We start from the raw sequence: 23,129 nt of genomic DNA, 5'->3' as shown, positions 1-23,129 counted from the left end.
CAGGTTGCAACAGTCTTTTAAAAATGATCTAAAAGATAATAACAATAACAACATGTGGTTTGCATTACATAGCTTTTTTGTCATTCGCTGAAAGCTCAACGCTTATAGGATTGTAATAATCAAATGTACTGTATATGCACATTTGTGAATACACACACATACATTAATACTAAAGTGTTTCTGTGGTCCAATGAGATCTAAAGCAGCATCTCATGACTGAATCCTTGTTTTGATGGCAGCTATGCTTTCAAAGTTAGTGCCCTAGTGTGTGTGTGTGTGTGTGTGTGTGTGTGTGTGTGTGTGTGTGTGTGTGTGTGTGTGTGTGTGTGTGTGTGTGTGTGTGTGTGTGTGTGTGTGTGTGTGTGTGTGTGTTTGTGTGTGTGTGTTCCACAGAATAATAATCTGCTTGATGGCATGTTAACCAAATGTGGCCTTGGGGTCTTATCATCAAATGGTGATTGCATGGCTTTTAATTTGAAATCTGTGGTATTTCAGGGTATTCTGCCTGTCTCTGCAGCCAACATTAGGACCCAGACTTAAATTTCCTGGAAAATAATTGATGAATTGATATTCGAGTTCAGCATATTACTACTCCCTACATACTACTACCCTACAGTACTACTCCATGAATAATCTTGACTAACAATATTTTGCCTTAAACATATGGTTACAAAAATAGATTACAGCATTTTCAAAGATTTGTGAAAATACAATACTGTATAAGAAACAAAATGGTTCTATAGTAAATGTTTTTGACTCAAAGATATCTTAAATGTAGAATGGAGTATTTCTTTGGTATTTTAGTAATGTTAGCATTAATAAGGCTTTAATAACATGGTTATATCATTTAGGTCTGTGAACTGAAGAAACCAGTGATACAGTATGGATGACGACAGAGCGGTTATGATTCAATATATCGTGGAATGTTGTGAATGTTGTACCGTAATCAAGCTAATACTGTATATATTCTTTCATAGGCCAGTGTTCTTCGTGTTTATGCACGCGACGTGTGCGTATGCAATGTGTGTGTACTCCATCATTAGTTACAATGCAGTTTTTTGAATTTTGGGTCTGAATTTTAATTTTAAAAAAACGTATTTTTAAATGAGGACATATTTTGATGATGATGCGGAAATATTCACTACAATTCACTGGACTTCAAGAAAGTTTCTTGAAGATGTTTCGCCAAGAGGCTTCTTCAGAACTGAAGAGGCTTCTTCAAAAGTCCAGTGGATAACTGAGAAATTCATAATGCTTTGTTTATTTTACATGTGACTACAATATTAATTAACAATATAAAAAGGCAAAACATTACTTCAACAACCATGCTGAAGATACACAGCAACATCTCCTGATGACGTAGAGTAACGTATGTCCTTCTTAACTACTGTATCTTTCATATATTAAATTGTGGGTGGCGTAAGATCTCCTGAAGCTCAATCAAATCAAAACAGACACATAAAGACAAATTTTACATGAAAGTGCAAGCATTAACCCAAGTTCAAGAGTGACAATCAGATCTTGGATCCCAAAAAGAGTCTCATATTAAGAAAATAATATAAATAAATAAATAAATAACATTCTTTCTAAAAATAATGTCACAAAGCTGCAGATGCTCGTATGCAGAAAGAGAGTAGACCTTATGCTAATTTTAAAGTATCTTGACTACATGTCTCCTTCAGAATTGATTTGAAGATGCAGTTTCTATTGTTTGGTTTCTATTGTTTACTCTTTTCCTTTATAAAACTCTTACTGGCCTTGGTCCTATGCATTTATAAGATTTGCTGCTATTAATAACCTTTTAGAGCCTCTGGTGGTTTGAAGGTCACTTCATAAGTGGGAATAAAAACCCAGAGTGAGGTACTGTTTTCCATTTATGGAACAGACTTTGTGAGATTTACTTTTCCATAAATTTTGATGTTTTTAAAAGCAAACTCATTCCCTGTGTGGATGTGTGGTTATACCTTGCTACATGGCACAATCCAGTAGGCGATTGCCAGGAAGGGCAGACCTACAGTTACTCCCAGCACTGTCCAGCACTTCACTCCGATGGACTGTTGTCTCAGACCAGGCAGATTCTCGTACCAGATAGTCAACAGCTGCTGCTGACAGTTGGGATGGGCAACAAACTGGAAAGATATATATTGAAAAGAAACATAAAGAAAAGGAAGAGGATATTGGGATAGAGGGCAAGGAAGATGAAGAAGGACAAAAAAGAAGTGGACGGACAGACAGGAGCAACTTGCAGCCATGACAACCATTTATATGGATATTTTCAAAGAAGCAATAAAATGTGCTTTTGCCACCCTGTCGAGCAGTCTGAAAGCATGTAGCCTGTGGCAGCTACACTAAAATAGCACAGCAGTCGCAGCAGTCTATAACAAACTGACAGCTGGCACAGTCACATCGATCTGTATTTGGTAGAAAACCCTGTAAAATTACAGATTTAATTTAATATTTACTAAATGTTTCACACACAAGAACACAAACATGCATAGACAATATATGAATTTACATGTACACATGGATTCTCATAAATAAACACTGCATACATTTGTTCTTTCTGTCATTATACATTTCTCACACATGCTCCATCTTAATTTCCTGCTAATTTCATTGTCTGTGGTCAACCATTAAGTTATAGCCTTTGCTCCTCAGATGGTCAACTTTCCAATACAACAATACCACACCGTCATTATTAGCACCATCAGCATATTCCTGATTTCTCTTTAAATTACTCAATCTGTTCCAGACCATTCATGCTACTGTTTTGTGCACGCTCCATCTCAGTCATCACAGATTCACCAAGTTCATCATTGATCAGTTTCAGTCAGTATAATCTGCCACCCTACTACCACTGTCTGGACTCTAAGGCGGGACACACACTGCTCATGATTATGAATCATCTTTACCTGCTATGGTGCAACTGAAAGTGACAATAGGTGTAACGGAGGGGCAAAGGCAAGTCAACCCCCAAAAGGGACTGGTTTGAAAAGCAGCAGCTGTGACTGATTCTACTTGCTTTGCCGTCCTTGCAATACTGGTACCATGAGGTGATACCTGCCCAGTCAGGTTGCCCAGGTAATTTAGATTTCCCAGGATGGCAGAGCCATATGTGTTGTCACAAGAAGGCTAGCTGTGTCTTCCAGCACAGTCTAAAGGACATGGACGAGACCAGCCATTACACAGACAAAGCTGGACAATGTAATAGAAGGGCATCAATCCAGCAGGAGGACCGATATGTGGTCCTTTGTGTGAGGAGAAAGAATGATAAACCCTACCAGAACGCAACAAAATCACCTCAATGTTGGCAAGTGGAACCTTACAAACTTACTTACAATCCAGCTCCATGCAGGTTGATTGGAAATCAACAGAGAATACCAGAACTGTCTCTAGCACCGTTCTCCTTACAGACTCACTCTGATCACACATGACAGCCATGAAGGATTCTGGACATGCCATGGTGAATACCATGCTGCCTGTAGCACAGTCCAGCATGACCTCCCTGAACAGGGCTGACAGTCATCAGCAATGGACATGACATCTGCAAGCAGTTATTAAATGCAGGTTTTAGTTTCTGGACCTATCCCAACAGTATGTTTGAATATTTATTAGAAAAACAGCAGATTGGATTTTTTTTTCAATTTCTGCTCAGAATTAAATATAAAACACTATTAATTACCTTCATCCTGAAAAGTCATATTTTTCTGCTTTTCCATTAAATTAATGTACTGAATGTAAAAGCAACAAGTTTGAAAAATATATACAGTATATTCATGGAGAGGGTCCTCGCTGCTCCTCCTTTTATTCATATTAAAAATATTCTTAAGCAACTGGGAGGGTGAACCGCTTTTCAATTTAGAGCACAAGTAATGTGCATACATCATATTTAAAATAAATTATTCATGGTCAATTTATTATGAATAATGTCACAGTTTGGAAATTATCCCTGTGACTTATAATATCCAAAGGAAAATAAGCAGGAAATAAGAGGCACCAAGTGTTAGTATTCATTACTGGAGCACGTTGGCTTTATTAGATGAGTCTTAGCCAGCATCTGTTGACAACATTATTCCAAGAAAGGAAGTGGATTAATCAAAGCAACCAGAGGTCTGGTGATGGCTGTTTTTGTTCCAACCAGAGGAAGGATGCACACAACAGAGAAAATCAATGCTCTCTGTACAGTCAGCTAGTGTAAAAATCCAACTGTGCTTGTGTATTACGTTTCATTCATATCTAAGATCTGAACAACAGGTTGTCTCTTGTGAATGCTGTTCTTCGTTTTCCTTTTTTTTCTTCCTCAATCAATTACCCCTACCTTTTTCTAAATCAACCTCAGCCAAAGGGACCATGTACCTGAGGTGTTGATTGACATTCTCTGCTCTTATCCACCAAACAGACACTCTGCTGGTGATGCTGATTGCACTCAACCATTTCTGCATTCGGAGGTAAATGTCACAAAGCCATTGCAGATTAAATCATAGTTAACATAGTTTCCCAGTCTAGTCATTAGTTTATCAGCTCAATGATCCAAAACATGAACCCTGCAAACAACCTGTGGTCATGCTCCACCTGGTTTCCATTACAATCTCACCCTCCGGTCTCTTCTTGCCAGCAGCTTAATTAGCTCTCTTAGTATTGGTCACACTCTCCTCTACTGGATGAAAACACAGCTCTAATAGGCCTTCTACTCACAAACACACATCACCATTTACACACACACACACACACACACAGACACACAGACACAGACACACACACACACACACACGCACGCACGCACGCACACACACACACACACACACACACACATACATACACACACACTCACATACAAAGGACATACATGGCTGGAATAGAAATGCAGCACATGAAAGTCAAACATAAATACAGTATGTGTGCATGTGTCTATAGGACACAGATGAGAATGGGAACGAGGGACTTTTAAGGGAATGTCCTCTTTTAAGTACACCTCTATTCAGCAAGGATTAATTCTATTGTTAACTCAGGCCACATTGATGAACATGTATTGTCTGCACACACGCTGATAAGTCTTTAATGAGTATGAAAGAACAACTGCAGATACTTTTTTTCTGGGGTCTGTGGTTACTGTTAGTTGCAGAATTTTGATTCTTTTAAAGTGATTTCAGCTTTTGCATGTTGTGCAGTTCCAGTGCATGTGATCACACTGCTAACTATAACTGCACCTACCTATAATTTTGTTCAGTATAAACAGCAGATAGTGGATTCATGGGTTATTTCTGATCATCATACCTTCTTGACTTCATACTTGATGGCAAGCTTGACACGGCTGAGGCAGGGTCGGTTGTAGGGGCTAGCGGGGCACTGGTCCACATCACCATTCAGGATTGCCTCCACTTCTTCTGTGTTCCGACAAAGGTCCAACACACCAACCACAAAGTCCTTACACTGCATGGATAGCTTACGATAGTCATTCTGCATGGATCATGGTTTCAGGTGAATATTGAAAAGAGAAGAGAAAGGGAAGAAAGGACAGAAGAATCAATGTTTTTATATGTTGAAACAACTGGTTTCATTAAACTTGTGACCTTGTTTGTTTAACCCTTACCTTAGAGCTTGGACTCAACAAATGTCAACATCTTAGAGACATTTATTATCATTCCAATTATAATGTGGCTTGTGTATAAAAAATGAAAGGGTTACAGTGTGATTTTTTTCATGACCTTTTCATTTGGAAATAAATAGGTATAGATTAAGATAAAATGCAACAAGACTTGATAAATGATTTGGGTTTGTGTTTGACCTTCCATCCAAAGCAAAGAGCAAGACTATCTTTAAGAAATATGTGTACTTATGAATGGAGATGCCTTGATTTGATCTGGGTATCCATGAAAGGTTTAATTCCCTTTATGCTCATTTTAAATTATTAAATTATCCACAATGCTCATTATAGAGCTCATACAAATCATTAAATCTAAACTACTGAAAATACATGACATCATAAGCTTTAGAACTGCTCAACTCATTTAGAAAGCGGTCAATAATTTACAAAAAAATGAATGTATGAAAAAGTGAGAAAACCATCCATTCTCAGGTCTTGATGTACTTAATGGCCTCACAGACCAACAACATACACATTGCTACTTGCTTACCATGCTTGCGCTTTTATATTTAGTAGGTACATTCTCACATTCCCAGGCATTCCCAGGCTTGGGAACACCTGGGAATATGAACGTCCCCCGGAGGAGCTGTAAGAGGGTCTGGGGAGAGGGAAGTATGGGCATCCCTCCTGAGACTGTTGCCCACGCAACCCGGCCTCAGATAAGCAGTTGAAGATGGATGGATGGACATTATCACATTATCATTATCTTCTGGTCATTACAATATTTTTTTATGCTTCCCTGCTGTTGATGTCTACAAGAAGGATGTGTCACAGGTGTGGTTAGGACCCAAATGCAGTCCACATTCATAGTTTTAATTATCAAAATCCTACAAGAGGTTGGCAGAAGATCAGACAAACAGGCAGCATCACATGGAAGTTCAAGAAAGCTTGAAGAGTAGGATGTCAATGACAATCTGGCGGCAAACTGAGGTCTGCGTTGAGCATAAGTAGGCTGGAGCCTGAATGGAGATGGAAAACAGGTGGCTGCAGTAACACAGGTGACAAGAATGAGTGGATTGAATGGGAATGAATTCAGGATGCAGAGGACAGAAAGGAAAAATGGATCCGGGACCGTGTCAGGATGTACTGAGCTATGAGGACCACAACAGAGAGGGCCTGTAGCCTTCTAACACTATATTCCACCTCTGGGATGACTGAGAAAAATACTTAAATTCATTGTATGTCAAGGAGTGTTCATTTATAATATGGAGGAATTAAAGAACCAACATAATTACAGTACAATATATTTCCCATTTCTTCCAACATCTCTCTGCACTTTGTTGGACAGTGTCTTAATCTGTTTAACCTGCTGACTGTATAATTTTTAGTGAAAGTGTTCTTCCACTCAGACTGTCTGTGTTTCTAAATAAATATTAAATATTAATTGGATGCAGACTTTCAACTTTATTTTGTCCTCAGAGGGCATTTAGATTTGAATTTGAACCTTTGTATGCTTAATGTTTTCTTTTGTTTGTATTATTTTCCCTTTAACTTAAAAAAAAAAAAAGATTTGCAGTAAATTGAAGATTTGTTTTTGTTTTTTCATAATCTGATTAAGGTTGGTTCCTTGTGTTTTATTCTACCTCAATTCAACTTAATTATTTAATTGGAGTGTTAAACAGATCATTATTACCCATCATTGATTGTTTGTTAAGTTTAATAATGCTAACTAGGAAATTATACCGCTTGAGCAATCCATAGTGGTTTGGCTGAGATACAGTGGTTTGGGGTTTTTATTTAATTAATTCCTTTTCTTTTTGATTTCTCTCCTTTATAATTGTATTTTGTCTTGTGATTTTAAGTCTTTTGTTTCCTCCTGCTTCCTAGCTTGCTGCAATTATTTTCATCAGCCCCTATGTGTACTCCTACATCATAACCCTTTTTCCTGCCATTTTCAGAAGTCTCTGTGTTTTTCTGTGTTGCTGAGCTGTTTTTTGTGTGTTTTGATCAGCTTTTTGAATTATTTTGGTTCTTTTGTTCTGCTGGATCAGTCTTACTGCAATTGTGTTTGAATGATTTACCAGAACTTCCATCCAACTTCATTTTTGTCTTGTTGCTTTTCTCTCTGCATTTGGGTATTTTACTTTGAACTAGAAATATGGCTGTAATTATTGATAAAACAATATTTACTGAATACACTTTTGAATAATTTTCCTATGCTCCTAGCCCTTCTGTTGTCTACTCTGCCTGATTCTCCTGATTTCTGATGTTGTACACACAGGAACAGTATTTCATTTGATCTGTCCTCATTCTTCATGTCTGTAGCAGATCTCTCAACACTTTCCAAGCTTGACCAAATGTTTGGAGTAACAACTGAAGACAAGTTTACATCAACATCTATAAAGTTCTTTTCTGGTTGTGATATCATTTGAAAAAATCTCACATCCTACTTCTGAAACAGTAGCATAGTCATGTGGGTGTCAGTGATGAGAGTGAAATTCCACTCCTGATTTGTTCTCACACGCAGCATGTTACAGAGACAATGCTTATATACTGTTCTTGTATATGTGGTCAATATAAATTAAAAATATGTTTTGTAGTGATGCTGACCAATGACAATAATCCACTTGCAGACATCTGACAAGGAGTGTAGACTAAAGCAGTGGTGATGGCTAAGATCCAAAATGCAGTGGAGTTTCTTTTATAATATCTCTGTGATCGTACTCTTGCAATAAAGACATTCTAATTGTTTTTGGAGGGTTTTACTGTGATTCTCTTTGTATATGGTCTGTTGATGAAGAAGTACCAATGGGGTACACAGCATCTGTTGAAGCTTTAGGGGATGTGAAAAAAAAGGTGACATTTGGTAAGTTTTGCCTTCAGGCTGCTTCTGGACAAAATCACTTACAGTCTCACATTTGCTTACATGTAGAGAACAGCAATTCTTCAGGGAAGTAAATACAGTACTCAATAAGGATTTATTAATAACATTTCCATCATCGGAGAAACATCAAGAATAAACTACACACAATTGATGTGTGTGGAAATGTATGTACTGTCTACTATCTGTAATGCTGTGGGAATGAAAATAGAGACAGATGAGAAAACTGAAGGCAGACAAACCATTGACAGAAGGAGGTGAAGGACAGAGGACAGGGAGGACTGAAGGCTCAAAAGATGTGAACATTCACCACCATCACTTTGTTTACTTCAGGTGTGTCCTAATTTGAACTTAACTGCACTAAAACTACAGTGAAACAAGTTAAATGGGATTTACAATTAAAAAAAAAAATCTTATGAAACCCACTTTGCTAGACTTTGTCTTGCTCTGTCTCTTCTCAGGCTATGGAGGGTGTATGTGTCCCGTTTGTTCTTCTGTGTGTCCAGGGGCCCTTATGAGAAATTGATGGCCTGTCTCGAAAAGTAAGATGTTGAAGATGAATGTTACACTGTTATCCTGACATGCCTAAAGCAGTCCTCGCATAAACATCCAACAGCACCAACACTGTCTCTGCACAGGGGCAGCTTGGGAAACAGTAATATTTACTTTGAGTTTACAAGTGTGTGAAAGTATGCAATGCATGGCAATATTGCAAGAAATATCACTATTGTGGACCCTGTGAATGTGTCGAACAATGAAGAGATAAATTAATTAGTTGGAATAGAATGGCGCAGGGTAAAGTGAAGAGGGCTCAGCAACACTTCACTGTTATGAGTGGAAGTCATGGTTGGTTATGGTCTGAGCTTGGAGCTGCAGTCAATGTTGGAGTTGCTGGAGTTTGTTTCCAAAGTTTCCAAACATCTTACAGCATGTAAGATGTTGGTGATGTGGTGACACTAGCACTGCTTTTCTCAAACAAAGTATGTTTTGAATTACACTAATCCCTCGTGCATTCGCATATCAAGGACTTCACCTCATCACAAATTGTTGGTAGGCAGTCACGTGATATCTTATGCACATTCTATTGGCTGACGGCATCAGCAAGTGCGCTCCGTTCTGTGAGTCTCAGACTTACGTGAGACACAAAAGTGCTTTAAACGGTCGATAAAAGTGTGGGAAAAGGTAATACAGATAGAAGGTGGTTTAATATCAGTATGGGGAGGGTTCATAAACATTTAAATGACCGTAAATAATAAGATAAATAGTTTGTCGCTCTATCCCAGATTTAGTTATTCGCGTGTGGTTCCTGGAATGCATTAATCGAGAGTAACAAGGGCGCACTGTATTTCCAAATGATGGATGGATGGATGGATGAATATATTTTAATACAAGTCCTGCTTTCAAAGTTTGTGTTTTGGTTTTAGCCCCATATGCAGTTCCCATCTTTAAGATACCACACATTTTGAATAAGCTATTCACCTGAGAAACTGAATTATCACCTAATGAACTTCTTCATTGAAACAAGTACATACAGTAAGAGTAAAAAACAACAACACTGCAATGCTGGAGTTGGTATAAGCAGGGAAAGTATTACATTGTTTGGCTATCCTTAAAATGACTGTCATAAAGCAGTGTTGCAATCATGGACACAATGCCTCAATCAATGTGCTGACTTATCTATTACCCATACTTGAACACATTATGTGAATCAAGACTAATATTATATCTAATATTACTGGTGAACTGTTTCACTATTGTTTGACGTTTTAACTTAATGAGAGGATGAGGCAGAAAAGGTTAGAAGGTAAAATAAAGAGAGAAGACAACGTAGTGATAATGAGACTGTAATGAGCCGGATGTGCTCCCACACAAATGTGGTCCCTCAGGTAAGCCTTTCTCATTAACCAAGAAAATGGGGAACAGTGGTGTGTTGGTGTGTGTGTGTGTGTGTGTGTGTGTGTGTGTGTGCAAATGGTGAGCAGAAAGCCTGAATGACAAATGCAAACATGTGCCTTAAAGCTGGGGAGTAAATGAATAAGGACGGACATATATTAACAAATTAATTATCCATCCATATAATAACTTTACAGTGTTTTCCCTAGGATTTTTGGCTTGAGAAAAACAGACACCCACAGTAAATACAAAACTTTCTACGGCCTTTGAATGTACAAGTACGTCAACAAAAGTTCAACTTTCACAGAGGATTAAGAGACAGTAAACAGCTCTGCAGTAGAACAAGCAAAATGGAGACAAAATCAAGCTCTATTGCTCACAGATTTTATGATAGTCTCACAATACAAAAACAGGAAATAGAAGTGCGTGCAGCAGGAGAATTCATCTCTCAGAATTTGAGTTCTGTTCAGACTCATGAAGTTTTCACATTTGGCATTGTTTGAGCCTATTTGCCTTTTGATGAAAGTCTTGACATCATACTAGTGAAGTCAAATACACTTGAAAAGATCTATTTGACTTAAAAAACATTAACATTCAGGAATAGATATCAATTGTGGCCACATGTAAAAAACGTGAGGTCAGGCTGAACCCACATTTCAAAGAAGTTTTGAAAACATTTTACACCGGGGGTTATAATTTAATACATGGCAATAAAGAGTGTTTCAAAACATGTAACAAAACACAAATGTATGTGTACTCGTGGAATGTGGCACTTCTATTATTTTTTATTATTGGTTGCAACTCCAAGGTGACAACTGTTGAATTTGTGCTGTGCAAATTGCAAAATGCAACATTCAACAGACAAAATGCACCGGTCAATAGACAAAACTGAAATCATGTTATTTTTATTGTTAGGAAATGGGCAACGATTGCCACCTGTAGCAAAAATCCTAAAAGTCTTCTTAATCAAATTTTGAGCACTTCTTCATCTTACATTTTGACCACAGACACACAACTGGTCTCACAGACATAAACAGATTTTGTTTAGTTAAGGCCCACCATCCCCCCTATCTGGTTTCCATCCAGGGTGCTGACAAGTGTTTAGAAATCTTCTTTCACCACAACTGAGGGAAAAATTGTATTGGTAAAAGTTAAAAAGCGTAATAAAAACCTGAATGTTCATTGGGAGATCCTTTCAAGCTAAAAATTTGGTGACAAAATTGAATCTTTGGAAGTTAAACAACTTTTTCATTTGGCACAATGTCCCTAAAATATTGAAAGCCCAAAAAGGGGTCAGGGATAGTCGGAACCCTGGGATTGTAATCATATATAAATAATAAATTGTTATAAACAGTGCAATATGTCATTTAGGCAGATATGTCCTTTATACTTTTGATACAACCCTTTGTGAGAAGTGAGAATAAAGCTCTCGTGAATGCTAATAAATATAAAACAAACAAGAAAAGACACTGAAAAAAATATAAAGACATTGACTCACCTTAAACTCAGTCTCGATGTTGGCCAGTCTTGCCAGTTCATTGCTGAGCTCGAGGGCGGTTAGCACAGGGTCCTCACTACTGAGTGACAGATAAGCGGCACTGGCTAAGCCCTTATATGCATTCATTCTGGAGCGCGAGTGGCTGAACGAGTCCCTCTTCTGTTTCTCTATACATTCTGTACACTTGCAGAAATAGTCATGCGGCCTTTCAATGCGGGCTCCCTTTGTCAAAAGAATGTGAACAATCTCATATTCCTGGCAGTGAGAAGCCAGGATGATGGGTGTGACATCATGTGAAAAACGGGTTCCATCTTCATCATAGGCATAAAAGTCATCATCACGCATCTCTTGCTCCAGAGGGCTTAAAGCCAGTCGGAGTCCTCCACCAAAAGCAGGGTTGGCAAGAATCGCTTCAACGATTCGAACGTAGCCCTTGGAGATAGCCAAAAGCAGACCGTCCCCAATACGTGCCAAGCCTTCCTTTTTTAGCAGCAGCTCAGTCACTTCTAGGTGCTCATTTCCCACCGCTAGCTGCAAAGCATTCTGGCCCATGTAGTCCACACAATTGAAGTTGAGGGTTTTGGATTCTTCAAGCATTTTCCGGACCACAGGAATGTTGCCATATTCAGCGGCATCCAAAAAACGTTCCTCCTCTGCAGTGAGAGGCGAGCCACGTTCATTGAACATATAGGCCGGGCCCCTCACCGCCTGCCGACGCCCTTTCTCCCTCAATGTGGTGTGCCGTCGATGCATGGCTTCTACCCTGAGAACAATAAAGAGGACAACGGATCGTAAAGCAGTGATGATGTGATGGAGAGTAAGTACAGGAGAAATGAAAAAACAAAACAAAACAATAAAACAATATCGTTAGTTACATCAAACTGATGATGGCATAACAAGGCAAAGTCATTACTCATCAAATGAGTTCGTCTTCTGTCCTCCACAGACAAGGACAGGTCAAACACAACCAGCAGCACTTAGCATGGACTCTCCCATAGCCCGCCAAATAATCTCACCAAGACATCCATAAACTATCTGCACAGTGTCAGATCAATGAGCTGCTACCAGGTTCAGCATTCATTGCTCAGGTATCTCAGAGCAACCAATTGGCAAGAGACTAGAGAGAAGGATGAAGCCATCGCCTTAATTGTCTCTGGTATGAAAAATTCACACTACGACTCAGTGGTCATCCAAAGAGGGTAATCCACGGCTATATATCGAAGCTCACTCACATACAAGCATAAACATATTCCTCCTTTCTGTATGCAGCAAATTCCAATGGGTTAAATATGTTTCTCTCTAGGGACTCTTCAAATATAAGTACTGTAGCTTGTACTTTCCAGAGCCCCTAGAAAACAGTGTTGTAACTGAAAAAAAACATTATATTGCCACAATTGTACTTCTCCTGTTGTGTTTTAGAAACACAAAGACCTGGTTGATGACTGTCTGACACTCTGACCCGTGCGAGAAAGCCTTGATGTTCTCCAAAGCTGGGAAAATGAGAGTGAGAAAGAGCGAGTGATGTTGTGTGTATAGAGGGAAACACACTCAATCTGAGATTTGAAATGAAACAGCTATTAGGGCTGTTGGTAGGAAATTACAGGCAAGAGTTTAGCCCTCATTGGTGAAATGTGCAATCTGAATTTAATGTATAAAATGCCAACATCATAGCATGTATAATTACTGTGCAGAAGAGATAAAGTCAGACTTGCATGCTCAAATGGAGAAATTAAGTTTTAAAATTCAGAAATGAAATGGTCCAGCTTGGCAAAAAGTTATGTTACAAAATTATCTGTACACACACGCGTGTGTCTGTGCATGTGTGCGCATGCGCGAAAATGGCTGGGCATTGAAGGAAAAAGTGAAAACGAAAATTCCCTGAGGGTGTCAAAGGAAGGGAAACTCACAGTATTAAGAGAACTCACCGAGGCAAATCGCTGTAGGAGAGTGTGAGTGTGTGTGTGTGTGTGTGTGTGTGTGTGTGTGTGTGTGTGTGTGTGTGTGTGTGTGTGTGTGTGTGTGTGTGTGTGTGTGTGTGTGTGTGTGTGTGTGTGTGTATGTGTGTGTGTGTGTGTGTTAGACAGCGAGAGACAGCCCCACAGAGAGAATGTGTTTTTATCAGCTTATGCTGAAAGGGTATAAAAGGCTTGCAGCTTTTGATTTTCGATCTACACGATCAGTTTGTATGCCTTAGAATGTCAATCACGAGTGTATGGCTGAAGTTCTCGCTCACTTTGTCCCTTTCTTGCACACATGCACTGCTGCTATGTGTTTCAGACACTAAAAAAACATAATGTGTGATGCAGAATCACACCAACAGCACCCATAAAAAATGTCGGCTCATCACAGGGCTCTCACACATTGAACCAGACAGACAACCATTCATGCTCAGATTCACAACTATGGACAGCTTGGAGATGACAGATCTGCTGTTGCATGAATATAGAATGAGGGAGAAAACCAGAGCCACAAGTGGGCCCATTAAGACACAGGGACAACATGAAAACTCCACACATAGAGGTCTGAGTCCTGGGTATAGATCTTTGTGGAAGTGGGGCACACATATGAAATCTGATATTTACCAGTGATAAAGAAAACAAAAGAATAATACATATTTTTGTTTATTAACCACTGGTCTGCTTTGAAAGAAGTACTTGATATTTCTTCTAACCCCCATGTCCACACACACACAGATGTTTTCGATCCTCATCTTCATACATGAGAAGACAGTCTGGATGCCAGCCCGTTTAGATAACCTTATAGTAACATAATGAAATGGCTTTTTCCATCCTACTGTGTCTTCCTCTCCATTCATCTCTGCCTGTTTGTGGTTCTGATGTGAAATAGAATTTACCTGCATCATTTCTGCTTGGAATTACAATCACAAAGATAAGACGGGCAGTTACAATAGAGATGGATGATGGAAAGGAAGTGTGTGTGTCTGTCTGTGGGACTGGGTTGTGTATACTTTGTGCATCTCCTTACAAACCTAGTGTGTACACAGAGAAATGAACATCACATTGTGTTTTTAGGGGTAATGATTTGTGGCATTGCTGTGCTTCTGGTTGCAACCCATCAAAACATAGCAGAACGTATGACCATCATCATGTTCATGCTATGACAGGAAAAGGTCCCAAAAGCATTTATTATGAAATATACTGACCACATAGATGCGATCGGGGAACTTGTTGATTCACGTATCATTGGTCTAGTTACGGACTTTTACAATAAATATCTTGAATTATGCAGCTTCGTTGAAGCTTGACTGTCTTAATAGTCTACTGACATGAGAATCTAAATATTCAAATGAAAGCTACTGAGAGCTTCAATAGTTTGCAAAACTGTGTCTTGATATGTCGCCATTCATTTAGCGCTAATCTACAGTGTCGAGCAAATCATGATATAATCATATGCTGACAATTTTTAATCCCTAAACCAAACACGTCACTTATTCAGCTGTCAATGAATTGCAACTCTCATTTCGATAATGCATTCATGTCACCGGCAGCTACAGATGATTGCCAAGGCAAGCAGCAGCCTCCACTCCCTACAGCAAACTGTTGGAGAAATGGAAAACCACCACTGCAACTTGCATGTACAGTGGGTTTAAATTATACATCTTCTATCCAGTCAGGTTCTAGTTCTTCCATGCCAGTGGAATTGCACTTGAATTTAATGATATTGGTATGCATTTTTTATGTAAATCGAGTTCCTTAATGACAAAGGTAAGGCACCAAAGAAAATATAATTGAGTTCTATGGTATTTCTTCAACATAATTTATATTTTAGCATCTTTTCAGATGAGTTTAAAAAGGATTGATTCAAGAAAACATTTGTGCTATAAGTTAGGTCTATAAGTTAGACCAAGGAGACAACGTGAAGCGTAACTGACTAGATACGTGAAGAAAAGATGAATCCGGTTTGGAATTATGTGAAAAGACTTTCTTATTCATGCAGATATACTGTATTTACATGAGTGACTAATTTTAACATTGCAAAGATGTGAAAAGAACATTTAGAGGAGTTATACATTTCCTCTCTTAATCAAACACACACACACACACACGCACACACACACACACACACAAACACTTTCAAGCAGTAAATTGCCAATTTCTAAGATCAAAGGCAAAATCCTCACACCATATATCACTCTTAATGAGAAACAGGCATGTTCAACCTTTCCATCCCTCTTACACACACACACGCACACACACACGCACACGCACACACACACACACGCACACACTTAGCATACTTGCTTTTTCTATCCGTACAGTGATGAATCAAAGGACAGAGCAGATCAAAGGCCTGACAATGAGGCCTGCCGTTTTCCGTATCTGATGTCAAAGCTTAGCTGGCTGTGCTACATGAATGTCCATTGTCACATGTGTCTGTCCCACTCGTCTGTGGATGTAATTCATCCAGCATAAGGTTATGTGAGCACCTATTTGACAAGGAGTTGAAGCAGTAGAAATATAAAGTAGGGCAACTGGGTTATAGAATGTGACATGAAAATTCTTACAAATTACAGTAGAGTTGTACGAGTATGTTTATGTCTTGGTATGTGTGTGTCAGGTTTCACGTGTCTCTCTCTTTCTCTCTCCCTAAACTTAATGTATCTCACATAAACAAACATATGCAACCAAACACCACTGTTTACACATGTATTCAAACTATTCTAAACTTTTGCACTACAGAGAAACACTTCCCTTGGATGGATTATGCAGGCCTCCACTACTCATTGAAATCTATACACAACTGCTTAGTAGAAAGGTTGAGAGTGAAAAATTCAGAAGTATACTGCTTTTTTGGGGTGGGGTGGGGGGGGGACAATTCTTTAAAATCATCACTCAGCAAATACTACATCAAGGTAGAGGTTGAGCACTTTTTGCAACATGTGGTGGTGGTGGTGGTGGTGGTGGTGGGGGGGGTTAATAAATCCACCAATCAAGCAACCATTCTACTTGTTGATTGGTGTTGAGTTGATTGAGTTGTGTTCACCCAGAGCAGCTCCACCAATTCCAATGCACCCTTCAGCCAGGTTACACGTCTGCAAATAGCAGTTTCTCCAATAGCACATACAGAGCAAGGCCTAATCGGGCACTTTACTTATACTGTATATCACCCATCCGGGTGGATTAATAGAAGTTGTTGGTGACTAGAAAAGCCTGACTCACGTTTGCCTGCTCTCGGAGTTGAACTCGGTGTCGTTGGACTCGACAGAGCAGTGGTTCTCCTTGTCTGAGAGCTCCGGGGTCCTGTGGAGCATCTGTCCGCGGTACTGAAGGCGCTCCGCGTTCGCCGCGCATCGTCCTCTCCACTTGGGAAACGGGTCATCGCTGCGGTCGTACCCCGAATCTATCCGCACATTCCGTCGCGAAAGAAAAGGAGAGCCTCTGTCTTTGGTAGCCTGGTTGAACTTTGGAGGTGTTAAGTGTTGTGACTCCCTGGTTCTCAGGTTCTCTGGGGACGCGTGAAGGCGTTCCGGGGATGAGAGGTAAGGCGGATCCGTAGCCTCCAGTAGCGGAGACGCAGACGAGAAGAGGTCCGGGGTCCGCTCAGAGGACGGGGATTCTCGTGGAGCGCAGACAGACAGAGGCGGGGAGGGAGACTCAGAGAGGTGCCCTCTTTCTCCGCTGTCGCTTTCCTCTCCCTCGTCAGACATTCAGGGAGTTGTTGAGCAACACGTACTTTAAATATTTCAATCTATGCGATAGACATCCAGTATATTAATTTTTAATTTTTTTTTTGCCAAAACTTACTGGCACAAGTTTTTCCTGAGCCACGAAGCAGCGACGATCCAAGTCCGCACCTTTACACAAGAGCGATGAGAGCACCGAGGGTGCGCGCGCAGGGACCAGCCCTGCTCCCACAAAATGGGGGGAAATAAACGACGGGCAGCTCAAGAAATTACTGTATCTTAAATTACACTTTGTGTTGCTTTTCAAACACTTAATACATGTCTTGTTCCAATTTAATGTTGGACAGAACATGGGTCTGTGGTTGCACTTTGACTGATATAATGAAATGGGTGTCTTTTTTCTTTTCTTTTTTTTTTTTTAATAAACTCTGGGTTCACTATCCTGTTCTTTTAACATAACACGCTTATGGGATGTGGTAATTAAGGCTCTATTAGCTCTGACAACATTTTTCAAAGGAAAGTGAGATAGATTAGCACGCACTAAAAAAAATGGAGAAAAACAGGAATTCCTTCCTTATATATTTTGTAGATAGTTTGCAGTGGCCCAGCCTGTTCACAGAGGCGAGAGACACTGGAAAACAGAAAGACAGGATCAAAATGCAAGAGAGCAAGCTTAGTTAGGGTTCGAGAGTGAAGGGGTTAATGTGCCAGTGAGTTGCTTGCCACTTACTGATATACTGATATAATCTTGTTATTGGCCATCTGAATACAGACTGAGAACATGCAGCGCTGAATATGTCCCTGTCAATGTTCTTGTGTGTGTGTTCCAGCAATTCGAGGTAGAAATCCTGAACCAAACAAACACAATAGCCAGTGTGCTCCAATTTCTGTGATCAATACACACACACACACACACACACACACACACACACACACACACACACACACACACACACACACACACACACACACACACACACACACACACACACACACACACACACACACACACACACACACACACCATTTATTTATTCATTCATTCATCTTCTTGACTGCTTTTGCAGGTTACGGGGGTTGCTTGAGCCTATCCCATTTGATTTAAGGGCGAGAGGCGTGGGACACTCCGAGCGCGACGCAGTGCACTGCAGAGACACCCTCACCACAAAGAAAAAAATATCATGTGCATTTCCCCAAAATGTCTAGACTGAAGACTGGATTGAAATATGTGGCATTGAATTTAATTTTATAAAATGATGATTATTTCTTAATGACTTAATTCTTACAAATGACAGACCAATTATCTCTACAAATATTAATCTATAAATTAAATAGTTTCTAAAAATTTCTTGACAGGTTCTAGTTTATGCGTTCAGTTTTGACTGTCAAGCTTTGAGGTTTTCCTATTTACATCTGGCTCACTTCAGTAGGTTGATAAAGTCCCTCATAGTAAGTTCCAGGAGATAACAAATGTTGCATATTATTAACTTTTCAAGAGGAAAATGAACCAATGAAATATTTTCATATCTGATTTTCATTTCTCATTTTGACATTTTTGCCAACATTAAATCAAAGAAGCATGGCAGGGTAATTTATACATATAGAAGTAAAGGGTTTAATGATACTGTAGTTTCCTCAAGCCTAGGGGTCTGTTTTTGGTAAAGCAAAATGAGAAACATAGCCTGGAAAACTGCCTGTAGTAATGCCTGAATTAATTTGATTTTGTGTGTGTGTGTGTGTGTGTGTGTGTGTGTGTGTGTGTGTGTGTGTGTGTGTGTGTGTGTGTGTGTGGTGTGTATGTGACAGTCTGCCAACTCGTTTCATTTGTCACATTCCTGAATTGCAAAGCCAGATGTAAGCACAGGTGGTTGTACCTGCTTGGCATTTCTGCCTGAAGCACCTCCGACAGTGCCATTGTGCAGACTTCAGGGTCATCAGCTGGGGGGCCACCCTTCACTGATGTTTCACTCCATTATCTCCCGGAACATCTCCAGGTGGTGGAGCAGCGACAGGAACGTCTCCCTACTACCCCCTGCAGCCTGCTGAAGGATGGTATTCTCCCCACACGCTGACCCCAGTGTTATTGTTGGTGTGTATGGAATGAGACCCAGGGGACTGTGCATGGCAGGGACGTCCATCTCCCTGAGTCAAGCATAGGCCTGACTGCCTACCATGACGTCTTTCTTAGGAGCCTTCTCTTCCCTACATCCTGTCCTTCCTTCTGAGCCATAGCCAGAAGCTCCCTTCCTCGGCTTCCTCCGCAAGATCCTGAAGAGCTCGCTTCCTGCTGGATCCCGAGACTCCTAGGGTCCCCAGCAGCCGCTGAGTGGATGTCCCGGTGAAGCCCCTACATCCGACCTCCACTGGGAAAGTGAACGGTCTCCACCCAGCTTGCGAGCACGTTGCTGCCAACTCTGCGTACTTATCCTTCTTGCACTCGCACGCAGCCTCCATGTGTTCCTCCCATGGGACTGTCAGCTCCACCATGATGACGACTTTGTCAGAAGCTGACCAGAGCCCGATGTCTGGATGTAGGGATGTCATGGTAAATCTCTGCGGGGAATTTCAGTTGGCGGCTAAGGTCGGCTGCTAACTGCCACGTGCCTCCTAGTGACAGGAGCGATCGCTCTGATCCCGTGCAGCGCCATGCTGTTATCCCAGGCCTGGTAAACTGGATCCACTTCGGGGATGTGGGTGGATTCTCCCGGTTTACTTGCTGCCTGCGGGCTTCCAGGATCTCTGCCAGCTTGCACAGGACCTTGTTATGCCACCATCTGTACCTTCCCTGTGACAACGCCATCTTGCATCCAGACAGGATGTGCTTCAGCTTTGGATTTGGGGAGCTACAAAGGTGACAGGGTTCTTCAGTTCCAAACCAGGTGAGAAGGTTCCGGGGGCTGGTTAAGGTGTCGTATGTGGCCCTAATCCGGAAACTAAATCTCGTCTGGGGAGTTCTCCACATGTCGGCCCATCTGATTTTTCTGTTGATCACAGCCTCCCAAGTAGTCCACTTTCCTTGCTGTTGCTGGCTCATCGCTGTGATCTTGTAGGTTTCCTCCTCTATCTTAGCAACTTCAGAGATCACCAGATCCTTCCTCTCCTTCATGGCAGCTTTAGACCATGTCTTTGGCGATGCTGCCCATCTTAAGCCCGCCCTGCCTGACTGTGTGAAGCCAACAATCTCCTGGCGCTTCAACCGCTCCACTGCATGTCAACCTCTTTGGATGCATTCCGCTTCCGTCCAATTATGATCTGAGGGTTGGCAGCTTGGATTGCCGGGTCCGTGGAGTCCCTCAGCTCAAAGTGGAGCCACACCTTCTCCTTTTTGTACCCCTGACTGATGGACTACAATGGGAGCTGCAGGGTGTTTCTCCCAAACAGTGCCGTGGTGGAGAGGGATCGAGGAAGGCCGAGCCACTTCCAGATGAAGTTGTTGGCCTTTGCCTCCAGCTTTAGGACCTTGCTCATGCTGATGTCGCTCAGCTTCAGGGGCCACATTAGGCGGTGGTACAGAGTAAACTGGTAGCACCACACCTTGAACTTCCCTGGTAGGCGGCACTAGTCAATCTTGTGCAGGCCCTCTTGGAGTTGGATTGTGATAGCTGAGGACATGTTCTTGTTCTTGTATATCCTGCCGAGGCTTCTCACAGGTGCTTCTGCCAGTAGGGGGATTCTTTCACCCGCCACAGTGAAGACGATGTTATTGTTCCTGGTCCCTTTCCGGATCGACAGGCTGCGTGACTTTGATGGCTTGACCTTCATGCGAGCCCAGGCTAGTAACTCTTCCAGCTGTTTGAGGAGTCTAGCTGTGCAGGCTGCTGTTTGGAGGAGGGTGGTGACATCATCCATATAGCACCTCATGGCTGGTAGTCTTTGGCCTGTCTGTGCTCTGTCGGTGCCACTCAGTTGAGATATCCCGGGTTGTGTAGAAAACGTGCAGGTTGTTGAAGTAGTTGACTACTAGGTTCTGGACACATGATGGTAGGTGGAAAAAGTTGAGGGCGTATGTGATGAGCTGGTGGGGAACTGATCCGAAGGCATTTGCCAGGTCAAGCCAAACTGCATGTACATGCAGGTCTTCTTTGCTTCGTTTGGTTGTCTGGATCTGTTCCCAGATCACCTTACTTTTAAAAAAAGAACTACTCCTTGTTGTTATTTTGACAACCAGACAATCATATGCTAAGTTTAAAGTGATGTTGCAAAAGGCAGTCTATTACGAAAAAGGTAGCCTATGTCTTGCTGAGTAATTGTAACAATTATGTAGCACCCTGTTTGTCCAAAACACACCATTAATCTTCCTGTTAAAAAAGTAAGCCACTGAGGATTTGTAGAACCACGAGTGCAGACTCCTGTAGGAATGTTAATATAATGGATGTAATCAAATTTCCCATCTTGCCATTCCAATGGCAAAATCAGTTCTCTATAATGTAAGACCGCTTGTTGTGATGAAACTTTCTTGCCCTACCTCAATCAGTACTTGCGCAGTGTGTACTGGGTGTCAATGAAAGAAATCCTGGTGGGAAATTACAAACACGTATGTTTAGATAACTTACAGGCTCTAAAGTTTCAATCAGCAGTGCAGCAATGTTTACAAATCATCCAGCATCAAGGACTTTGTAATGCCCCATATACCAAAATGAAATCAATTCAACTCAGCTTTTTTGTTATTTTACCATATATCTGTCATGAAAGGCAGAATGAGAAAGGATTACCCAAAGATCATGGGTGCAGACTAAATAAAAGGTATAAAACCTGAGAAAAGTACTTATGGGGATCTGTTCAGTTGATTAAAATTTAAAAAATGTAAAAACAAAAACCAAACTCAATTTTTCCTCTATTCATCTGGATTTGGGTCACTGAGGCATCAGTCTCAGTGGACAAGCTCAAACTTATCTGTTCTTCCTCTGAGAAATATGGAAGATAAGAAACAATAGTTAAATGAAAAATGTTCATTGAAAACAGGCAACTCTAATGTAGAATTTTATTTCTGCTCGAAACAGTACAGGCAGATGGAAATGATTAGGAATGAAAGAGAGATGGAGAACAAAGGTCTGCTTGGTCCATTTAAATCCCCTATGGCGGCTCAAACATTAAACACCCTCTGTTCATATTAAAGCATGCAGCCCTCATTAATCAGTTGAGAGAGGGGGACATGCTGAGACACTGAGATTTGCTGTCAACGAGTCCAATCTTCTTTAAAGACCCTTGACCCCTTTAGATAGTCTGGCTACCATCAATGAAACAATGCAGATACAGGATAAAGGCTCACAAGTCTGGCTTCATATTGCACAGGTGCTTCTGTCAGAATTCATGGCGTGCAGACAGGAAATTCAAGAGCTGACGGTCCATGACACCCTGAGGTATTTACACTGTTGGCTGATAAAGAAAGAAACAACCCTGCTTTTACAGAAAGTTCATTTATTCCTCATTACCTTCATACTCCTCAGATATGGATACAGCACACTCATATTATTAATATTCTGACCATAGAAACGTGCCCTGAATTGCAATGGGTCTTCAACATGTATCCATTTATATCTATGAATTATGTTTTAAATCAAAGAAATATTTTTAAAATAACACAAGATCACATCTACTTTATATGGAATATGCTAGAAAATGGAGCATC

General features: G+C 40.7%; 1 protein-coding gene across 1 annotated transcript in view; it reads right to left on the bottom strand.

The window, feature by feature from the left end:
- trpc7b (transient receptor potential cation channel, subfamily C, member 7b) overlaps positions 1-17,524 on the bottom strand; it is a 44,245-nt gene extending 26,721 nt beyond the window's left edge. Inside the window, exons 1-4 of the mRNA XM_068325640.1 lie at positions 17,037-17,524; positions 11,857-12,619; positions 5,275-5,457; positions 1,965-2,129 (exon numbers count right to left, since the gene is read on the bottom strand). Coding sequence (XP_068181741.1) covers positions 1,965-2,129; positions 5,275-5,457; positions 11,857-12,619; positions 17,037-17,524 — 1,599 coding nt within the window. The remainder of the gene's footprint in view (positions 1-1,964; positions 2,130-5,274; positions 5,458-11,856; positions 12,620-17,036) is intronic.
- Between the last annotated feature and the right edge of the window lie 5,605 nt (positions 17,525-23,129).

The sequence above is a fragment of the Antennarius striatus genome, chromosome 10 (genome assembly GCF_040054535.1).
Source record: "Antennarius striatus isolate MH-2024 chromosome 10, ASM4005453v1, whole genome shotgun sequence".
Lineage (NCBI taxonomy): Eukaryota > Metazoa > Chordata > Actinopteri > Lophiiformes > Antennariidae > Antennarius > Antennarius striatus.
Note: the sequence above shows the minus strand (reverse complement) of the source record. Positions and strands in the feature narration are given on the sequence as shown.